Here is a 20,341-nt window from a genome sequence, read left to right as displayed (position 1 = left end):
AGAGGCACGGAGAGGAGGGAGGCCGCGGCGGACCCGCACTGCAGCAGCTGTTGCCCGCGTGGGACTCGCCTGTCCCGGCCGCGCCGCTCGCGCAGAGTCACAAGGCGCAGAGAGGAGGGAGGGAGCACCGCGTCCCCCTCTCAGGTCCCTGGGGACCGAGTTGGGAGATCCCGGCTTCTGCCCTCCCCTCGCCTCCCCCGCGCTCGCCCAGCCCGGGGAGGAGGAAACGCGAGCCGCGCGCAGACACCTCCCCCTCCTCCTCCTCTTCTGCCGCCGCCGCCGCCGCCGGCGCAGCCCCCGCGCCACGGTGCCTGTTGCTGCGGCCGCCGCGGGACCCGCCGGGTCCTCAGCCCGGTGAAGAAGAGGCGGGAGCCGAGCGGAAGGGGTCCCGGCCGGCCCCCCGCGGCGGAAAAGCGCAGCCGGCCCGGCACGATGGGCGCCCCGCCCGCGCAGGCCGGCCCCACGCCGCCCCCGAGCACCTGCGCGCCCCGGAGGGGCCCCGGGCTCTGAGCGCGCCGCGGCACAGGTAGGTGCTCTCTGGGTCTCCCGCACGGCCCGCGGCATCTCGCCCCCCTCCCCCCGCACCCAGCGCCTGAGCTCCCCGGCCGGCGAAGCTGGAATTCAGCGGCCCAAGGGCGTTCTTGCTGTGCTCGCCGCACGGTGGGCTTCCGGGGTGGGTGGGGTTCATTGCCACCTCCTCGCCCCCTACTTGGACGAAAGTGAAACCTTGAAGTTCATAACCACCCAGGAGCTCCCACGGGCACCTTCCTCCTGCCCCCTTTCACTCCTGCTGGCTCGGTATCCACCCCCTCCCGCCAAATATCTCTGGGGCTGTTGTGTTTGTAGGGTGACCGGATTAGGAGGAGAGTGGTCAAAGTGACCCCATATCATCCTTTAAAAGTTCAGGGTACTTTGCAGTAGTAACTTTGGCAGCTCCACCGGAGCGCACAACATTTCTTTCTATGGGCACATCCTGTACTAGTCATTTTGAAACCCTGCTTAATTGTTTCTAGCAGCTTCCTGATCGGTCTGTGATTATGAGGCTCCTCAAACTTTAGCACACGCTGGTGTTGTTTTAAGAGATTGTTTCCTTTGAAATCCACCTAGAGGTGGCTTTACCTGTTGTTGTTATTTTATTTAAAATATGTTATTCTCTGAAAGTGGCTTAAAAAGGAAAAGAAATTGAAAGTGGTGATTGTTCCTCCCACCGAACAGTTTAATTTTCAGAATGCTTTACATTAATGCATATGTGTAGATGTCTCATTCTTCCTTTTAGATGGTTGGATGATTGCACTTATTAATATACTCAGACTTTAAAAGAGCATTTTGGGATGAACTGGTTTAAATGGCTCACGCCAAGAAACTCCGTTATCTCTACAAATCCAGACTTCAAAACTCCTGGCACTGTACTTAAGCTGAACTGCAGGGATCTTGACAGAAACCCCTTCCTCTGGAAAGCAGACTCTCATTCCCTTCCCAGTTTTGATGCAGTTGGTAAGAGTTGAAGCATAGCCACCCCTGGTTTTTGTTATGTTTTCAGAGCCTGCTGTGGGTGGGAGGGGCAGAGGGTGGAAGACTGACTGGAGACCTGTGGTTAAGAGCCTGGGTATCCACCTTGCTAAATGACTCTCCTGTGTTTCCGGGCTCTTCATGGTCTATTACTCTGTTGGGTTAGGGATCCCCGAAGCAGCTAGACTTGTGATGCCTTCTCTTGCTTGGGGCGGAGGTGTTCCGCATGATCAGCTCTTTCCTGAGAATCCTGAAGATTGTCTAAAGGAATAAGAACATTGCATGAAACAGTTTGTATAAAAAAGGATTGACTGCTTTGCAAACAGGTGTTGTAACAACTGTTGGAAATGGAATGCTTATCACAGTCTTGAATCTCCCTGTTTCCCTTCCTTCCTTCCTTCCTTCCTTCCTTCCTTCCTTCCTTCCTTCCTTCCTTCCTTCCTTTCACCAAGTTACAGGGAAATTAGACCATAAAAAGGGCTTTCTCCTGAGATTTATCTGTAAGTAACCACTGGCATAATATGAGCTCCTGGATAGTGGACACAGCTGTGAATTAAAGGGTGCATGTGAAATGTTTAGGGGATATTTTCCAAAGTGAACACAAGAGGAGTATCCTGACACTATTAATTGAGTGCAAAGAGATGTAAAAGGGACTAAGTGTGGCTCACATCAGTAAATAAAATCATCAGGTGATAATTAAAATAAATGTCTTTACATTGATCTGTCCAGGCATTTGCAAACCAGTAAAATGGGGGGAAATTCGTTGGTGTAGTTATAGATTTTATTAACGTCAAATTAAAGTTTTGCAGATGGGACTCCTGCCATAGTCTACCACTGTCTTTCCCACTGAGAGCTCTGGGGATTTCCCTTTCACCATGATAGCGTTTCTGGTTGGGTGCAATTGTATCAGTATTGGGATGACTTTTCTCCCCATGACATTGTCATGGTACGGGAGGCTATGGGGAAGGAGTGAGTGACTCTGAGGAAACTCAGCTTGCCTCTTCTCCCTGATTATCCACCTGTCGACAGACAGTCTTTGTCCTCCATTTCCCGAAAAGGCAGCCTCGACCAGAAAGGCTGCCTCACACTCCAATACATCCTGTTGGAGCCAGGTGTGGGTGGGCGCCTCCTTTCTGCCAGATCTTCTAGGACCTTCTAGGACGTACCACGGGTAAGCAGTGCTGCGCCAAGCGCCCCATTCACGCCAGCTTGTCCAGTCATTATGGCGCCAGGAGTAGGGATGCCCGCTTGAGAGGATTCTGTCTTTGAATATGCCTTTAATTTTATCTTGTCAAAATGACAACTCCCTCAGGCCCCTTTTCCTCTTTTCATGGCGGCATGTCTCGAAGTTCCCCAGCCCCTGTTCTTTACACTCCCCAGATGACCTAAGTCTGCTTATGTGTTGGCATGGTTTGCTTTACCCTTTTCCCTGTTTGCTGGGCTGCACTTCTTAAGTATAATGGCCACGTTAGTCCCAACATGTGACATGTTTTCCAGCCTTTTTCTTTTGTTGAACATTAGAATTTGGAGGATCAGAGTCTGTTCGTTAAAGTGACAGGGAGTCCCCTCGGAGGATAAGCAGTGTTGGGTTTGTAGCCCCCTGGTGATGGCAGAGGATTTAGGTTTTCAGAGCAGAACTGGTGCCTTACCGTTGACTTTGCTAACTTTTATCTTCATTTTTTCTTTCCTAACCCCACATTCCCCACGTCTGGTTAAAAAGATTTTTTAGAGACATGAAGGTTTCTATTTTCACAATTTTTGACATTTTCAAGCTGAGATTTCCATTTGATGGGTTCTTAGATTTTAAGGGCAAGTGTCGGTTTTCAGGTTTTGAATGTTTAGAAAAGAATTTGTCATATTTGGGCCATATGAAAAATCACGACACTTGGGTTTCAGTAAAGCTGTGCAGAATGTAGGAAATACGTTTTAGCACCAATAAAGGGGCGTTTAATTTTGAGTATGCCTGTTTCCTTTGTGAGAGGCAGAAGTATTTTTCTCTTAAAAAGAGCGTGTACTGGGACACCTAGCTGACTCGGTCAGAAGAGCATGTGACTCTTGATCTTGGGGTTGTGAGTTTGAGCCCCATGTTGGGCATAGAGATTACTTAAAAATAATATCTTACAAAAATAATATCTTGCAAAAAGAGAGTCTACTTATTTAACAATACATTATTTATGATCAGTAAATCTAAGCTTCCAAAGAAGGTAAGTACTTATGAGATTGTTGTCAAACTTAATGAATTTATACATGTAAAGTTCTTAGAACAGTGCCAGATACATGGTGAGCACACAATGCATATTACTTATTGCTATTATTATATCATACCTTATATAATATATTATTATAGTATACTTATTATATGATACCTTATGTATATAATACCTATATTATAACATAAGGTATAATTTTGACATTAGATTTGGATTAATGAGACCAAGCAAAATTTAGATAGATATTTTAGAGTTATTCCCTTCTAGAGATGTTTATATCACAAAGAACAGAAATTTGGGCATAAGACAAATCCTACCTTCACCATTAGCCAGGGGATCTTTATAGAAAATGGGGATGATAGGGGAGCCTGGGTGGCTCAGTCGGTTGAGCGACCGACTTCGGCTCAGGTCATGATCTCGCGGTCCGTGAGTTCGAGCCCCGCGTCGGGCTCTGTGCTGACAGCTCAGAGCCTGGAGCCTGTTTCAGATTCTGTGTCTCCCTCTCTCTGACCCTCCCCCATTCATGCTCTGTCTCTCTCTGTCTCAAAAATAAATAAACGTTAAAAAAAAATGGGGATGATAAAACATACTTCTCAGAGTTGTAAGAATACAGAAGATCATATATGTAATGTCCCAGAAGAGGTGGTTGGTCAGTAAGTATTCCTCTAGCAAAGTGGTTAAGAGCAAGCACAAAGTCTGGAGTGGAAGGATCTGGGTTCAAAACTTGGTTCTGCCACTTGTTGCTAGTATGACCTTGGGCAACTGCCCTTATTTCTCTGTGCCAGCAACTTCTGTCTCATATCTTTAAGTTGGAGGTGATAATGGTAAAAGTCCATTAGAATCCTTATTTACATATGATACTAATCGTCTTTATTGTCCGGGGTTGTTGTAAGAGCTAAATCAGTTAACAGTCACACAGTAAGTGCTATTATGTGTTAACAATTATTATTATTATTATTGGGAGAATAAGTTAAAGCAGCCATGCCGGAGGGAAGTGTATGCATAATCCTTGAAGGCTGCTAGGACCCCCACTCTCACCCCTTCATCCTCTTCCGTAAAGTAGCAGAGAATACAAGAAGTGGCCATGGCATTCTAAAGGACTAGTCTAGTCTTAAATTGGCTCTGATTTATGTAGGAAGGAAGTCATTCAAAACATCAGTACTTTACGTGTCCATTTAGAAAGGTGCATACCGGGGCTGGAGCAGCCTTGGTGATGAAAAGGTTGGATCCGCCCGCTCCAGGATCTCTGTGTGATGGCTCTGTGTGAAATCGCCTACCACTCAAAAGATCTTTGGAACCCAAGGGCAATTCCTACGTAGCAGCACACTGCTCTGATTGGGTAGGATTCAGGGACAAATAGTGGAGCCACGCCACAGTGATCTTACTGCATGAGATTAGAGTATTTGGGTAGCAGAATAATTCTGTTCAGCCGTGTTCCCACTCTATCTGGGGTGAAGAACAGAAAAACTAAACAACTGATTTGTAAGGGGAAATGAATAGCTATCTGGGACTCTGCCCATCCTAGGAGTCTCCGACAGCTACTCAGTCTTGGTTGGTTCCTAACTTGGCTTGGAGCTAGAAGCTTCAACATCTCTCCCTCTATCCCTCTCCTTCACCCTCCTCCCCTCCCACCAGCACACTGAGAAGGTAGGGGCTGAGTCTGCAGTGGCGGTGGCATTGCTAGCTTCTGGAAAGTTCCCCGTCATACCCCCTGTAGTTTGCTGGGAGGGCATGGAAAGGGGCTGGGAAAAGAGAGTGTTCCCAATGGCGGCTTGCTCACTCCCACCATCTCTTTGCTCGCTTCCTGATCAATAAACCCTATTGTTTCTTCATGTACCTCCCCCACATTTGTATTCTTGACAGGAAGATGAAGCAGCTTTCTATCCCCACACAATGTCGGGACATTTGGTATTATACATTGTGAAAATTAGATTTACCAGATTTTAGAGATAGAAGATAACTTGAGGATGATCTTGTTCCGTTCTCTTACAAGAATAAATTTGAGACTTGGAGGTTAAGTGACTTGCTTTCACAACTTCACGCTTGAAAGCATTTTCATGAGGAAACTGAGGTTCTTTGCAGTACTTGGATGGCAGTCAGTGATCGGATTGTCCTAATTCTGTCACCCAACTTGGACAAACCACTTAACTTCTCCAGAACCAAGTTTCCTCAGTTCAAATATAAGAGCTTCAAAGAGCTTAAAAGGACATTCCTAGCTCTCAGATTTTATAATTCTAAGTGCATGGGATGTTTGATGTAGAATATTTGATCTAGGACTCACTAAGAAGATTATCACAACTGTTCTAATAAAAGAGTATCTTTGTGTTTGGGGTGCCCACCATGTTTATGGACTGTGGTAGGTAGGAGTGGTGTAGCATACAGATGGTCTCTGTAAGGGATAGAGCTTTTACATATGAATCTACGAACAAAAACGTAACTACAAGTCCCCTGGAGTAACAGATCATAGTATTTCTTACTGAGGGTACGATGCACAATGAGGCACAAGAGAGCCCTCTTAGAATAGATGGTTCTATCTGGGAATTACAGTCACATGGCATGCAAATGATGTGGACTGATATGGTTTAAAACATGATCTAATATTATTTGAATAGTTCATCCATTTCATGGAACTTTTTATTAAAAAGAAGTGCAATTACTCACCTAGTCTAAGTTATCATGAATCTTCTGTCAGCAGAATTTGAATTGATTATAAATAATTATCGTCATCTCTGGGGTAGAACTTATTTTTTTAAAGTTTTATTTATGTAAGTAATCTCTACACCCAATGTGGGGTTCGAACTCATGAGCCTGAGATCAAGAGTTCCATGCTCTTCCAGCTGAGCCAGCCAGTGCTCCCTGGGGTAGAACTTATTATGTGATGGTTAACAAATGGTATTAAGGACCAATCTATGTTTTACAGGGAAACTAAGAATGTGCCATAGCTGGTTCAAAAATGAAGACTTTAAACATTCAAATAGTTTTGTCAATGACTTGGCAGAACTAATTTGGTGACTGATTATTTACTAAATGTTTGGAATGACTACATTGTGTACATTTTTTATACTAGGTGTATATTGCCTTACAAGAAAACTAAAAATAATTTTGTATATTGTTGCCACCATATTAAGAATTGCCTCATCTACACTAATTGATAGATCTCAGGTCTCTCCTTTGTAATAATTCTAGTACTTCTTTAAACATGTCTTGGGATTAGCGGCTGTCAACAGTTAGAACTTGAACCAGATTCAGTTACAAGAGTGAAGTCGAGCCAGACATTTAATCTCTCACCAGGTGAGAGAGAGAAAAAAGAAGAGAGAGAGAAAACATTTATGGGGTTATATGGACTTCAAGTCTGTTTTCATCAACAGAAGGTTTACTTTAAAAGAGAAGAGATAAGGGAATACATTTCCATGAACTATGTTAGAGCTCTAAAGTATGAGTTTATTTCTGAGCTTTTGAACATTTAACATAAAAAACTAGCTCCAAACTGTGTTCAAACCCTATTACAAAAGTGCAATCATTGTATATGCATATATATCACATAGAAAGAGATAGAGTTAAAAGAATAGACTTTAGTTCTATGTCAGAAAAGGCTTAGAATTTGAATATTGACTATTCTTAGCTCATACATAGCTGTCTTTTCTCTTATCTCCTCACATGGTAGAAGGGGGCAAGGGAGCACTCTGAGTCTCTATGAGGGCACCAATCCCATTTATAAGGGCTTCAGCCTCATGACCAAATCACTTCTCAAAGGCCTGACTTCCAAATACTATCACACTGGGGATTACAATTTCAGCATTCAGTCTGTAGCAGTGACCCCTTGGCCTTTGGCTTGGCCAATGAAATAGCGATGCTGTTTACAGAGACAGAGTTTATGGGAAGGAAGAGAAGTTCTGGGAAGGGGGGAGGTGAGACTGAGTCAGTTTAAAAATAGTAAATTGTGGTTGAGGGGCCTCTCGACTATTCAGATAGGAATATTGAATGGCCTGCCCTCATCTGGATCTCAGGAAGGAGGTTCAATGGGAGACAAACGCACGGGGCTCATCAATGCATATGTGATAGATGATGTTCTTGTGTAGCATTCAAGGGGATGGGTGGAGAATCAGGAACAAACTCTCCCACGCCCACCTGTGATGAGCACCTCAAGCTCTCCAGGTCTCAGTGACCCAGGTCATAACGGTGGCAATACTAGTAGTCTGTAACTGAGACTAAGGTTGGAGATGAAAGTTGTTGTAAAGATGGAATGAGATGACCCCTGCAATGTGCCTGGGTTGCAAAAGTAAGCTGTTAGCAGCAGCAGGAATGTTAGAATGTGGTTGTGGACACCAAGCCATTAGGTAAGACTAAAGAAAGCAGGTGGAATGAGGAGAGGGGATGGAGTCAGATGGGGAAAAAGCCATCAAGGAACCTGAAAAGAAGCAACCAGAGAAGTAAGATGAGAAACAGAAGGGTTTCAAGCAGGAAGGAGTGGTCCCCAATGAGAAATTCATCAGAAAGGACAAGACACTTAAGGACTATTTTGGCCCCTTTGGATTTCACAGCCAAAGGACACGGGTGACCTTAATGGGAGTAATTTCAATGCACAGGCAGTACATCTGGTCAAAATCCAGATTATAGATGGGCAGTAGGAAGTGGAGACAGTAAGTGTAGACTTTCCTGTGAAGAAAGTTGTGTAGGGAAGGAGGAGTTGGGGCTGGAGGTTTGAGGTCAAGGGAAAATGTTTTTTGTGGGTTTTTTGTTGTTGTTGTTGGTTTTTTTTAGATGGAGGAGACTTCATTCACTTGTTTATAATGTTACTGAGACTCTATTCTGAGCCAGACACTGCCAGGCACTGGGGACAACAATGGTGAATCAGATAGATGCAGTGTGTAGGTGCTCAGGGAGAACATGAGAGAAGAAGATCCAGCGAGCGGATGAGGAAGGATGACAACTGAGATCCTGTAGACAAGTCAGCTCTACACAGAAGGATTTTGTTACCAGTGGAACAAGAAGGCGTTAGCATACATCGAATGCGTTTGTTGAAAATCACCTGTAGGGGGGTGGGGGGGAAGCAGGTGAGAGACTTTGGGTCTCCTGGAAACAGCATCTTCTTTTTTTTTTAATGTTTTTTTTATGTTTTACTTTATTTTTGAGAGGTGGGGGAGGGGCAGAGAGAGAGGGAGACACAGAATCCGAAGCAGGTTCCAGGCTCTGAGCTATCAGCACAGAGCCTGACGCGGGGCTTGAACCCACAAACACTGAGATCATGACCTGAGTCGAAGTCCGAGGGTTAATCGACTGAGCCACCCAGGCGCCCCTGGAAACAGCATCTTCTATTGATGAGGAGAGTGTGCACATGATGGCTTATAATACATGAATTAAATGAAACAAGATTTATGGCGATATTTGGAGCATAACTGGCACCAATTACATGTTAATGGAATTTGAATTCTTGTTCAGAACCTCTGGACTATGTCAGGGAGAGCCCTTTAAAACTTAAGCGGTATCATAATTGAAAAGGTCAGTTGTTGAAAACTGGTCTGGTTCAGTAGACTATGATAATGGTTAGCTGATATTTTTTCTCTCAAGATTACTTTTTTGGGGGGTAGAATCACCACTACTGAATTTGATTATCTTTAAAAAATTCCTTTTCAGGACACCTGGCTGGCTCAGTCCATAGAGCATGTGACTCTTGATCTCGGGGGCTTGAGTTCAAGCCCCACATTGGGCATAGAGATTACTTTAAAAAAATTCCTTGAAATATATGTTCATAGAACAGGGTTTAAAAGTATCTGAGCAGGACTGTATTGCTTTCTGTCCTGCTTGCTTCTGCTGGCTCTGTGAGGCTTTCGTTTCACAGGAGTTTCCCGGTGGGCTCTTTGTAACCCGTATTGAGTGTGACGGTTATGGCCTTCTCAGATTGTATATGAAGCACAATTTCAGGGCACCTCTTTCTAGGCAAAGCAGATTGTTCGTACTAATATCCGTTTCTGCCTGCGTTTGGGTTTCGGGCTTTTAAGTTCTTCTGAAATAATAACTCTCTGAAAGTAGCTATTGCTGTGATTTCATTAAATTCTAATGCCTCTATTTTTCTCCCGCAGGATCCTGCCTCAGAAGCACATAAAGTAGATTGCTCGTTCTAAAGTAGAAAACGGTGGCAACGTTTTGCTGAGCTTCCAGACCTTTCCCAAAATGGAACCAATAACATTCACGGCGAGGAGACATCTGTTTCCTAACGAGGCCTCAGTGGACTTCGGCCTGCAGCTGGTCGGCTCCTTGCCTGTGCACGCTCTGACCACCATGCCGATGCTGCCGTGGGTCGTGGCCGAGGTGCGAAGGCTCAGCGGGCAGTCCTCCAAAAAGGAGCCTGGTACCAAGCAGGTCCGGCTTTGTGTTTCACCCTCCGGATTGAGATGTGAATCCGAGCCGGGCAGAAGTCAACAGTGGGATCCACTGATCTGTTCCAGCATCTTCGAGTGTAAGCCCCAGCATGTTCACAAACTGATCCACAACAGCCACGATCCAAGTTACTTTGCTTGTCTGATTAAGGACAATGCAGGCAGCCAGCAGAGTATTTGCTACGTGTTCAAGGCCGACGATCAAACAAAAGTAAGTGGAAGTGGGGGTGAAAACGATGAAGGGGTCGCAAGATGGGTTTTCATCGTTTGGGGATCAGGACACTTACTTTACATAGACTGGGATAAACACGATAACGCAGTGGTTATACATAGATTATTTCACCGGGTTTTTCGTTTGTGGGGATCATTTCTTTGCGGTTTTGAAGAACATTTGATAACAGATATTAGGAATTATAAATTTACGAGTTCAAAAATTCAACAGAGAACTCGGTCTCAACTTATAAATAAGAGCTGAAATGTTAGGCTTCAGATCATTTAAGGTATGTGCTCTAAAGCAGTGCTTCTCAAACAGAAATGTGCACATGAATCGCCTGGGACCTTGTTAAAATGCAAAGTTAGGTCCAGGAGGTCTGGGATGGACCAACCGTAAGACTGCATTTCTAACAAGCTGCCAGGTGATGCTGATGCTGCTTCTTTGCAGATTGCAGTTTGAGTAGCAAATTCTAGATCAGTGAGCTCCACATCGTTGACCCTATTAATAAAAATATATTTATTTAGAAGCTGTAGGGGCACCTGGGTAACTCATCGGTTAGGTGTCTGACTCTTGATTTCGGCTCAGGTCATGATCTCATGGTTCGTGAGTTTGAGCCCTGCATCAGGCTCCGCACTGACAGCACAGAGCCTGCTGAGGATTCTCTCTCTCCCCCCTCTCTCTGCCCCTCCCCCGAGCGCTCTCTCTCGCTCTCTCTCTCTCTCTTGCTCTCTCAGAAATAAATAAATTAATTTAAAAAAAAAAAGAAGAAGCTGTGTAAGGATATATTAGCCAATTTCCCAAGGTATCACGTTCACTTAGGCAAAGACCGTTGACAAGAATAGTGGATATGAATCCAAGTTTTGCTACTTTCAGGTTTTGTGTGTGTGTCTTTGCCAACTTTATGGCAACTGGTCAACTGGTTATTGTTATATCTCACAACGTGGCTGAGAAAAATGTCCTATGAGAAATGGTAACAATATCGTCAGGTCTGTAACCTTCCTGTGTATTGGAGCTTGTGCTGTCGTTACGTCTTGCGGCCCTGTGCAGGACTCACTTAAAGTCACTTGTCCTTTTCGTGAGGGTCAGTTTAGGTAAAATTGAAAATCTAATCCCTACGGCTGCTTTCTCAGTTGGGCCCATATGAGCTGCACTTGGGTATAGCCTATGGAAAGCAAACAGGTGAGGGCCCCAGTGCTGACTAACCCCGTGAGCTGGGGAGTGTCCATGGCAGGCCTTGCATCCCTGTGTGGCTGTCTGCCACGCACACCGAATGAGGAGGCCGGTGTCAGTCATGTGCTAAATGTCAGGAAATAGAAATAGAAATGCTAATGTTTTTCTCCCTGCACCCTACTGGGTTTGGTTTTGTTTTGTTCTGTTTTGTGTGTGGTTTCTTTTGTTTGTCTTGTGTTTTGGGGGGGCGGGGGTTTCTGCATACCCTCCAGAGTGTAGAAACTTCCTTTAGAAATTAATATTCTTGGTGACTAAGTAGATTTGTAGAGATTCACTTTTGTTTGTTCACACCTTGGTTCTTTCACTCATTCGTTCAGTGAGTGCTGCTGCAGGGACCATGCAAGAGGGTATTAGTCCAGTTTGGAAGGAAGGCAGAAGGAGCGATTGGTAAATACCACGTGGCCGGTGCACGGGTCATGGTGGGCGACAGAACGGAACCTAACACGCCGGCATGTAATGAAGGTCTTTGTCAATAAAGGCTAATTTGCAGCTTAAATCCGCTATTTTACCCACAGAATTGGATATCTCCTTGTTAATAAATCATTTAATGTTATTGTCCATGCATTTCAGGTAGACAGGATGGCATTCCAGTACAGAGGTTCAGAGGGGACCAAATTCCAGTCCCATCTGCCACTTATAAATTGGGTGACCATAGGCAACACCAAGCCTGTTTTCTCATCTGTAAAATGGGGATATTTATTGTGTCTATCTCATCGAGTTGCTGGGGAGACCAAATGAGCTAGAAGAGGACTTAGCCCTTATGGCCATAAAAAATTTTCATTGAAGAAAGTTTTACCAGAAGCAGATTATATGCTCATTTCACTTCAAGTCTTAGGTAACGGGAAAAAGGAGACCGAGATGAGTGTCTTCAGTTCCCAAGATCCTGGTCATCCATGAGCAACATTTTTATAAACTAGATACTTTAAAAATGGGATAAATAAACTTAATGGTTCCTATTATTTGGGCAGACTCCAAAATGTAAATTGAAGGACTGAACGGCCTGTACCCCAGGCCAGTTCTATATAAGGACTGAATTTCCTTGGGGAGAGTTTTCTCATGGAGGAGTTGTTCAGCACTTCACACTTTTGACTCTTTCCCAAATTTTTTTACAGCCATCTGAGAACAGGCTTCTGGCCAGTCATCCAGGTACCTGACGGGAAGAAGAGATTTAGAACTAAATTCCGTAATTGGAGCTTCCAGTCTTGCTGAAAGTAGACAACTGGCCTGACTCCGTGTTCTGAAAAGCCATGGTAGAAATATGAATTAGTTCTTGAGTTATTTTTGGCTTGCATTCCCATTTTTCCAAACACAGATTGCCAGTACTCAGAGTAATAGACTGCTGTCACCCTGTTCCTTTTGTGAAAGGGTAATTTGTACCAGAGGTACCTCAATCAGCGATCCACTTTTGTGGGAAACTGAATAGCAAGCGAGATTAGCCCTGATTCTCCATCTGGCCTGATAGCTTTTATGTTCTTGGGACACCTCTGGCACTGGATCTCATAGTAGAGGATTATCTGCTGTAGGATCACGTTAACCTATGTCATCGTTTCTCGTGATTTTTGGTAACATTTGCTCGGTGAAATAATTCTTGAGATCAAGGCCTCTTCTAAACAGACGAGATCACTTTCGGTTGTGCCTGCCAGGGGAGAGATATGTGCGTTTACTGCCAGGGTCATAAGCACAAAACTACTATTTGAGAGAAAACCCTTTGAGAGCATATAAATTAGCTTGCTGAAGTGTGTCTAGGGAGAAGAGGCATATAAAGGAAACATTTTTAGAACACAAGATGAATATATATGAATACATATTAGAATGAATATATATTAGAATATAATCAACGTGTTCCACAGAGAAATGCTTCTGCAATCAAAATGCATTAGGGTAGCATGTCCAACTTTTTGATACGAGGACCCCGTTTCAGTCTTAAAAAATTATTGAAGATCCCAAAGAGGATGAATGTGGTTTCTATTAATAACTACTGTGTTAGAAATTAAAACTGAGAAATTATAAAGGAACTAATTACGTAAAAAGTAATAAGCCCCTTACGTGTTAGCATAAATAACAATTTTGTGGGGTACCTGGGTGGCTCAGTCGGTTAAGCATCCGGCTCTTGGTTTTGGTTTAGGTCATGATCTTGTGGCTTTGTGGGTTCAGACCCCACATCGGGCTCAGTGCTAATAGTACAGAGCCTGCTTGGGATTCTCTCTCTCTCTTTCTGCCCCTCCTCTGCTCTCTCTTGCTCTGCCCCTCCTCTGCTCTCTCTATCCCTCTGTCTCTCAAAATAAATAAACTTAAAAAAAATACTATTTTTGTGAAAACTATATGGTTTCCAAAAATATTTAATGATAAGAGTGACATAGTTTTACTTCTTTTTTTTTTTCCCCCAAATCTTTTTTGTGTGGATTAATAGACAAACTACTGGATTCTCAGTTGCTTCTCCATTCATTCTGTTGTGATATGTTGTTTTGGTTGAGTATATAAAGAAAATTTGTCCTCATGCAGATATGTGGTAGGAAAATGGAAAAACATTTTATACCCTTCTTAGAAAATTGTGGATATATATGTTTTTAATGTTGTATTATTTTTTGGGGAGAGAGAAAGAGAGAGCGTGAGCGGAGGAGGGACAGAGAGAGAGGGAGACACAATCCGAAGCAGGCTGCAGGCTCTGAGCTGTCAGCACAGAGCCTGACGCGGGGCTCGAACCCACAAACCATGAGATCATGACCTGAACGGAAGACGGACACTAAACCGACTGAGCCACCCAGGCGCCCCCATGTGTTTTACTACTATACCAAAATTTGACAAGTGGTAATTTCTTAAAGGTTAGATGCAATATGATATCTGAAACTGTATCAGAGCAGTTTTGTACTTTGTTATTTTAAAATCCATTGGTCTGTCCTGTACTTTAATGAGTGTTTTAAGAATGTATGATTGTGTAACATCACGCATTGATTATTTGGAAGACATTGGTTCACTGAGTTATATAGACCATACTCTGAGAACCAGGCTTTTAGGAAAGCTGTCTTTTCTATTTCACTCTCGAGTTGTACATGAGTCCATTAAATCACCAAATTTATTGGGCCATAGATTACATTTTCTTCATAACATCCCTCAGAACACATGTGAACACCGTGGCATAGGTTCTGGGTTGAAGTATAGTTTTGAGATTGGGCCCATGGTAGGAAATGAAAACATCCATTCTGGAAAACAGGTGGTTGCAATGGATGACCCTCGCTAGGTCTTTCCCCCTCCACATCACAAAGAAATCAAGAGTTCTGCCCAGACTCAGCCCTTGAAAAAACATAGTCTAGGAAAATTGTCTCGAGATTCTTTCTTCCAGTTCTTCAGCTTTCTCTTCTGTGAAAATCTGTACTCAGAAGAACATCAGATTCACCACTCACTTGAGTTTTACTTGAGATCATTCATTAGAATATTTTTATTTCTATCCTTTTCATTATTTATGGGGTGAAAACACTGCTTCCTTGGAAGAGACTTTCCATCACTGAGTTACAGGTAGTGTAAGTACTGGGGCTTCTGAATGGTCTGTTGCTGTTTTATGTCAATAGGAAGAAAGAATGGATTTTGAGAGGGGAATGGTGGGGACTATGGAGATGGTAATAAATGGAGAAGTGTAGGCTGGTGTGCAGGTGAAGGGAGAGGACAGCTGGTGTGGGACCCACAGTGAGTGAGTGATTGGGTACGTGAGAGCAGTTTTGCTGAGTGCCCACTGGTTTTTTGTTTGTTTGTTTGTTTGTTTTTCTGACTGATTTTCCTCCTCTGTTAGAATATTTCCTGACTTTTCAAACACTGTTCTTGACTCTCCTCAGATTCTGATCTTCTGGATGCTGTGTCCTGTCTGGGCCCAGCATGGGTGTTTCATAATTGTGACAGGACACATATCATTAATGAGGGAGTGCTCATGGACTTCCCCTTCTCTACCCTGCCTCAGAGAATCTGCCAGAATCTTGCTAGCCTTATTCCTCACTCTTCCAAAGAGGAAGTGTTATTTCTTACTGCGAGACAGGCCAAGTTGATCTCCCGTAGTAAAGTGCTAAAACTCTATGGGTGAGGAGGAGGGGGAAAGTGTGGGAAGGGAGCATGGGGTTGGGGGTAGAGTGATTGCATGAACTTATAGAAGTGTAGAAAAAGTAGACTTCTAGAAAGAAGTTTGCCTGTAGAAGAGGACTTTATTGGGGTTAAGTATCCTACTCTTGATTTCGACTCAGGTCATGATCTCACAGTTGTGAGATCGAGCCCTGCTTCAGGCTCTGCACTTAGCATGGTGCCTGCTTGGGATCCTCGGTCTCCCTCTCTCTCTGCCCCTTGCTCCCTCAAAAATAAATAAACTTAAAGAAAAAAAGAAGAAGACTTTATTAAATATTGCTGAGGAAGATGTATTTGGGAGGAGGTCAGTGTCCTTTGAGAGAATGGGTTTCCTTTCCTATGATTTTTGGCATCTAAACTGCATGTCTATTTGTTTTGAGAGAGAGACAGAGCACAAGCAGGGGAGGGGCAGAGAGAGAGAGGGAGACCCAGAATCTGAAGCAGGCTCCAGGCTCCAGGCTGTCAGCCCAGAGCCCGACACGGGGCTTGAACCCACAAACTGTGAGTTCATGACCCTGAGCCAGAGTCAGACGCTTAACCAACTGAGCCACCCGGGTACCTCTAAACTGCATTTCTTGACTGTGACACATACCAGAGACTGAACCCCATGGGACTCCCTTACCACTAATATTAAGAATACTTAACTATTTGCAGACTTAAGAGCAATACATATTTCCTTTTAAAATTTCCAGCGAAGAACCACTGTATCCTTCCATGATGCCCTGTGAGGATGTTGGCTCTCTCACTACCCGTGGGTTCCAGAGCCACCTCACCCAGCCTGTCTGGATTAGCTTATGTTACATGTTCAGTGAAGAGGCGGTCTGCATTTTCTTTCCTGTGATTAGCAGGACTGAGACTTCAGTCCCCTATATAAAGGGCCAGAGTTGCTTTGGCTGAGTTTTATGATTTAGTCTAATACTTTGTCGGAATTTGACTTTTGACTGTAGCTTTGTTTTGGTTGCATTTTGTCCATTACTGATTTGTCTTCGTAATTCCCCATCTGCTTGGAGTTTCACGTTAATCGTTTAAAATCGGCCTCAGTGACTTCAGGATTTTCAGTCGAGTCCGGCTTCCATCGCGTCTCCAGCATGGCTATTGGATTTGCCAGCTCATGACTTTCTTTCTTTGCTAGAGTGACGATGGAAATTATGACACTGAGCTGGAGCGTTTTGTTCCTGAGGGTGATGATTCAACATAGGATTCCTTTCAAGATATTCCTATCTGTTGCCCTTCCTGTATTTGATTTTCAGAATTTCTAAATTTCAGACATTAGTCTTTTTTGCTCCTTAGGGGATGGTTCTGAGCAGGTTTTGTTGTGCAGATTTTGGAGGACTGTTTAATCTATGTTAAATTCCTGCCGGGCATCTTTAATCCTCTTCTGGTTTATTATGTAAGGTTTCATTTGGGGTCCCACTCGGCAGCTATGACTCAGTGCGTGGTTGCCTGGAACAGTGTATCCGTCAGCTAATCAACACTTGACCGTCTGTCACGCTAGACAGAAGTCAGTTGCTGGGTGCAAAGGTTGGCAAGGATTCTTTTTCGTCTATAAAAAGAGTGTCCCGGACTGCATGAACTCCAAAGTATTTGTTGGAGGGGTTGGGTTCATGACACGGGATTGATTACATAATTTATTTTTGACTTTGAAAAATGAGTCTGAGGGCTTCAGAAGCATCCACCTTGTGATGGATGCTTAATTTTTTAAAAACTGTTTGTTTTTCAATGCATATCACTTTAGATAGCTTTGCATTTTCGCCACATGCTTTGAGTTTGATAATTACTTTTTAATATAAACCTGTTCCTAAGAATAGAGTTTACAAGTATCTTGAACCTAAAGTTGACTGGTGTCTTAAAAGGATTTATTTATAGCCTAGACCTTTCCTGTCCAGTGCCGTAATCAGTAGCCATATGTGGCTTTTGAGCACTTGCAGTGTGGCTAGTCTGAATTGAGATGTGCTGTAAGTGTCAGAACATAGTGGATTCCAAAGACTTTCTTTGAAAAAAAGGACTTGAAATATCTCAATAATTTTCCATATTGATTACATGTTGAAATGATATTTTGAATACATCGGTTAAACAAAACATTATACTAGAATTAATTTCACCTGTTCATTTTACTTTCTTTCATATGCCTACTAGAAAATTTATAATTACATATGGGGCACTGGGAAGGCCCAGTCAGTTCAGCATCTGACTCTTGGTTTGGGCTCAGGTCATGATCTCACAGTTCATGAGATTGAGCCCCGGGTCGGGCTCTGTGCGGACAATGTGGAGCCTGCTTGGGATTCTCTCTCTCTCTCTCTCTCTCTCTCTCTCTCTCTCTCTCTCATGCACACTCTCTCAACATAAATAAATAACATTAAAATTACATATGTAGCTTGTACCCTTTCTGCTAGTCAGCACTGGACTAGGCCAGCTACCTAGGAGTATTTCCAGAAATAATCTGAACATTCATCACAGAGTGACTCCAGAGTTTCCCCCTTTTCTTTGCTGCCTTCTTTTTTTAATGATAGAATTTTGCTCAAAGTTCTTCTGAAAAAAATCATATTCAAAACTGTATCTATTTTTTTTGAGGTGGTATCTCATCATAGCTTTTTTAAAATTTTTTTATTTTTTAAAATTTACATCCAAATTAGTTAGCATCTAGTGCAACAATGATTTCAAGAGTAGATTCCTTAATGCCCCTTACCCATTTGGCCCATCCCTCCTCCCACAACCCCTCCAGCCACCCTCAGTTTGTTCTCCATATTTATAAGTCTCTTCTGTTTTGTCCCCCTCCCTGTTTTTATATTATTTTTGCTTCCCTTCCCTTATGTTCATCTGTTTTGTCTCATAAAGTCCTCATATGAGTGAAGTCATATGATTTTTGTCTTTCTCTGACTGACCAACTTCACTTCCCATAATACCCTCCAGTTCCATCCACGTAGTTGCAAATGGCAAGATTTTGATTGCCGAGTAATACTCCATTGTATATATATCCCACATCTTCTTTATCCATTCATCTATCAATGGACAGTTGGACTCTTTCCCTACTTTGGCTATTGTTGATAGTACGGCTATAAACATGGGGGTGCGTGTGTCCCTTGGAAAAACTGTATCTATTTTTAACTCTAGATGTGTATTGCAATGAACAAGAGCCCTGTGAGCCATGAGTATGGGACATACTGGAAGAGATAAATCTCTTCTTTCTACTTTGTCTTTCTTTCTTCTTCTTCTTCTTCTTCTTCTTCTTCTTCTTCTTCTTCTTCTTCTTCTTTTTAATACTTTTCCTGCCTCTGAATACTCAGGCATCTGCTCCACTAATTGTGGCCTGTGAGCCTGAACCAACAACCAGAGCAGGCCACGTGTAGAGCTGACCTGGCTCTGAGAGCCTCAGAAGAGGCCAGATGACAGGTGGGGCTTTGGGGAGGAGCTGACACAGGACACGTGAGAGAAGAGGCGGCCTCGAGTGGTGCCATCACTGAGGTGGGACCCTGTGTCTGACTGAGCACTTTAAATGTGACTTCTTGACAACCAGTCCTGCAGAAACACTCTTAGTTGCTTTAGTTCTGGGCAGTGTGTCAGAAGCCATGATTTCTTGTGGTCGAGTGATGTAGGTATTTGAAATGTTGCAGATGGAACATTAATCCATGCGCTGGAAGCCTCCCAATATGTCATGTACTTGGCTGGGTGCTCTGGTACAAAATCAAGTAAGATAAGATTGCCCCCTCAAGAGGTATAAGGATATTTTTCTGTTCTGATTGCTGCACTGCCAGGAGTTTGCAACATCTGTAAGTTATAGAAGACAACATGGGGGGAGATCAGGAGGAGGTCTAGTGGAAGTGCCTGCAGTTATTTGAAAAGCTGACATATGTATCCAAACAGCAACAGACAAATTATGAATTGCTCTGGAGGGCAGAAGTAGGAACAGTAGACATTTGTAAAGAGACGGATCTTTGGCCCTTCCTAGTAATGATAGGCAACTAATTATGTTTAATTATTTTTAATGTTTATTTTTGAGAGAGAGAGACAGACAGGCAGATAGAGTATGAGCGCGGAGGGTCAGAGAAGGAGACACAGAACTGGAAACAAGCTCCAGGCTCCGAGCTGTTAGCACAGAGCCCGACATGGGGCTCGAACCCATGGATGGTGAGATCATTACCTGAGCAACATCGGATGCTTAACTGACTGAGCCACCCAGGCGTCCCGATAGGCAACTAATTATTAAAGGGTCTGTATTGAGCAATGGATGTGGATGGATTTTGTCCCAAGGAGATTTCACCTGGCAAGTCTGGTTCTTGCTCCTCCTCCGGTTTCTACACCTCCTGTTTATGAGGAATGTGGTCCTGACAGTGTTCACCTTTCCTTTCAGACAACTGACTGGCTCCTAAATCTATTTTACATTGCAGTGAAGTTGTTCCCTGTAGCGTCTGTTTGTCATACCTCTGTCTGCTGGAAGGACTCTGAGTGAATGTATTTTCCATGGGACATTTGAATGGGTTTTAAAGACCCATTAGGAGTTTTCCAGGCGAATGAGTTGGGTACAGATCGAATGGACGTTCTAGGTAGAGGATACGGGGTGTGCCAAGCCACAGCAGGACAAGGGAATGTGGAGGCACCTGCTGTGGCTGGGGATGCTGTGATTAGAGTTTTGCAAGTTGCAGGTCTGAGATGAGACTGGGAGGAAAGGCTGGGGACAGATTTTATGGGGCTTTGTATAC

At 43.7% G+C, this 20,341-nt stretch overlaps 1 protein-coding gene across 6 annotated transcripts in view; it reads left to right on the top strand.

The window, feature by feature from the left end:
• The first annotated feature begins 392 nt into the window (after window positions 1–392).
• TBC1D1 (TBC1 domain family member 1) overlaps window positions 393–20,341 on the top strand; it is a 224,409-nt gene continuing 204,460 nt past the window's right edge. For all 6 annotated transcript variants that reach the window (XM_053217464.1, XM_053217463.1, XM_027054259.2 and 3 more), the window contains exons 1-2: window positions 393–526; window positions 9,800–10,307. In XM_053217464.1, the coding sequence (XP_053073439.1) occupies window positions 9,891–10,307 (417 nt within the window). In that variant the 5' untranslated portion in view covers window positions 393–526; window positions 9,800–9,890. The remainder of the gene's footprint in view (window positions 527–9,799; window positions 10,308–20,341) is intronic.

This window comes from Acinonyx jubatus, chromosome B1 (assembly GCF_027475565.1).
Source record: "Acinonyx jubatus isolate Ajub_Pintada_27869175 chromosome B1, VMU_Ajub_asm_v1.0, whole genome shotgun sequence".
Classification (NCBI taxonomy): domain Eukaryota; kingdom Metazoa; phylum Chordata; class Mammalia; order Carnivora; family Felidae; genus Acinonyx; species Acinonyx jubatus.
The sequence above is the reverse complement of the archived record's forward strand: the minus strand, read 5'-3'. Positions and strand labels throughout refer to the sequence as shown.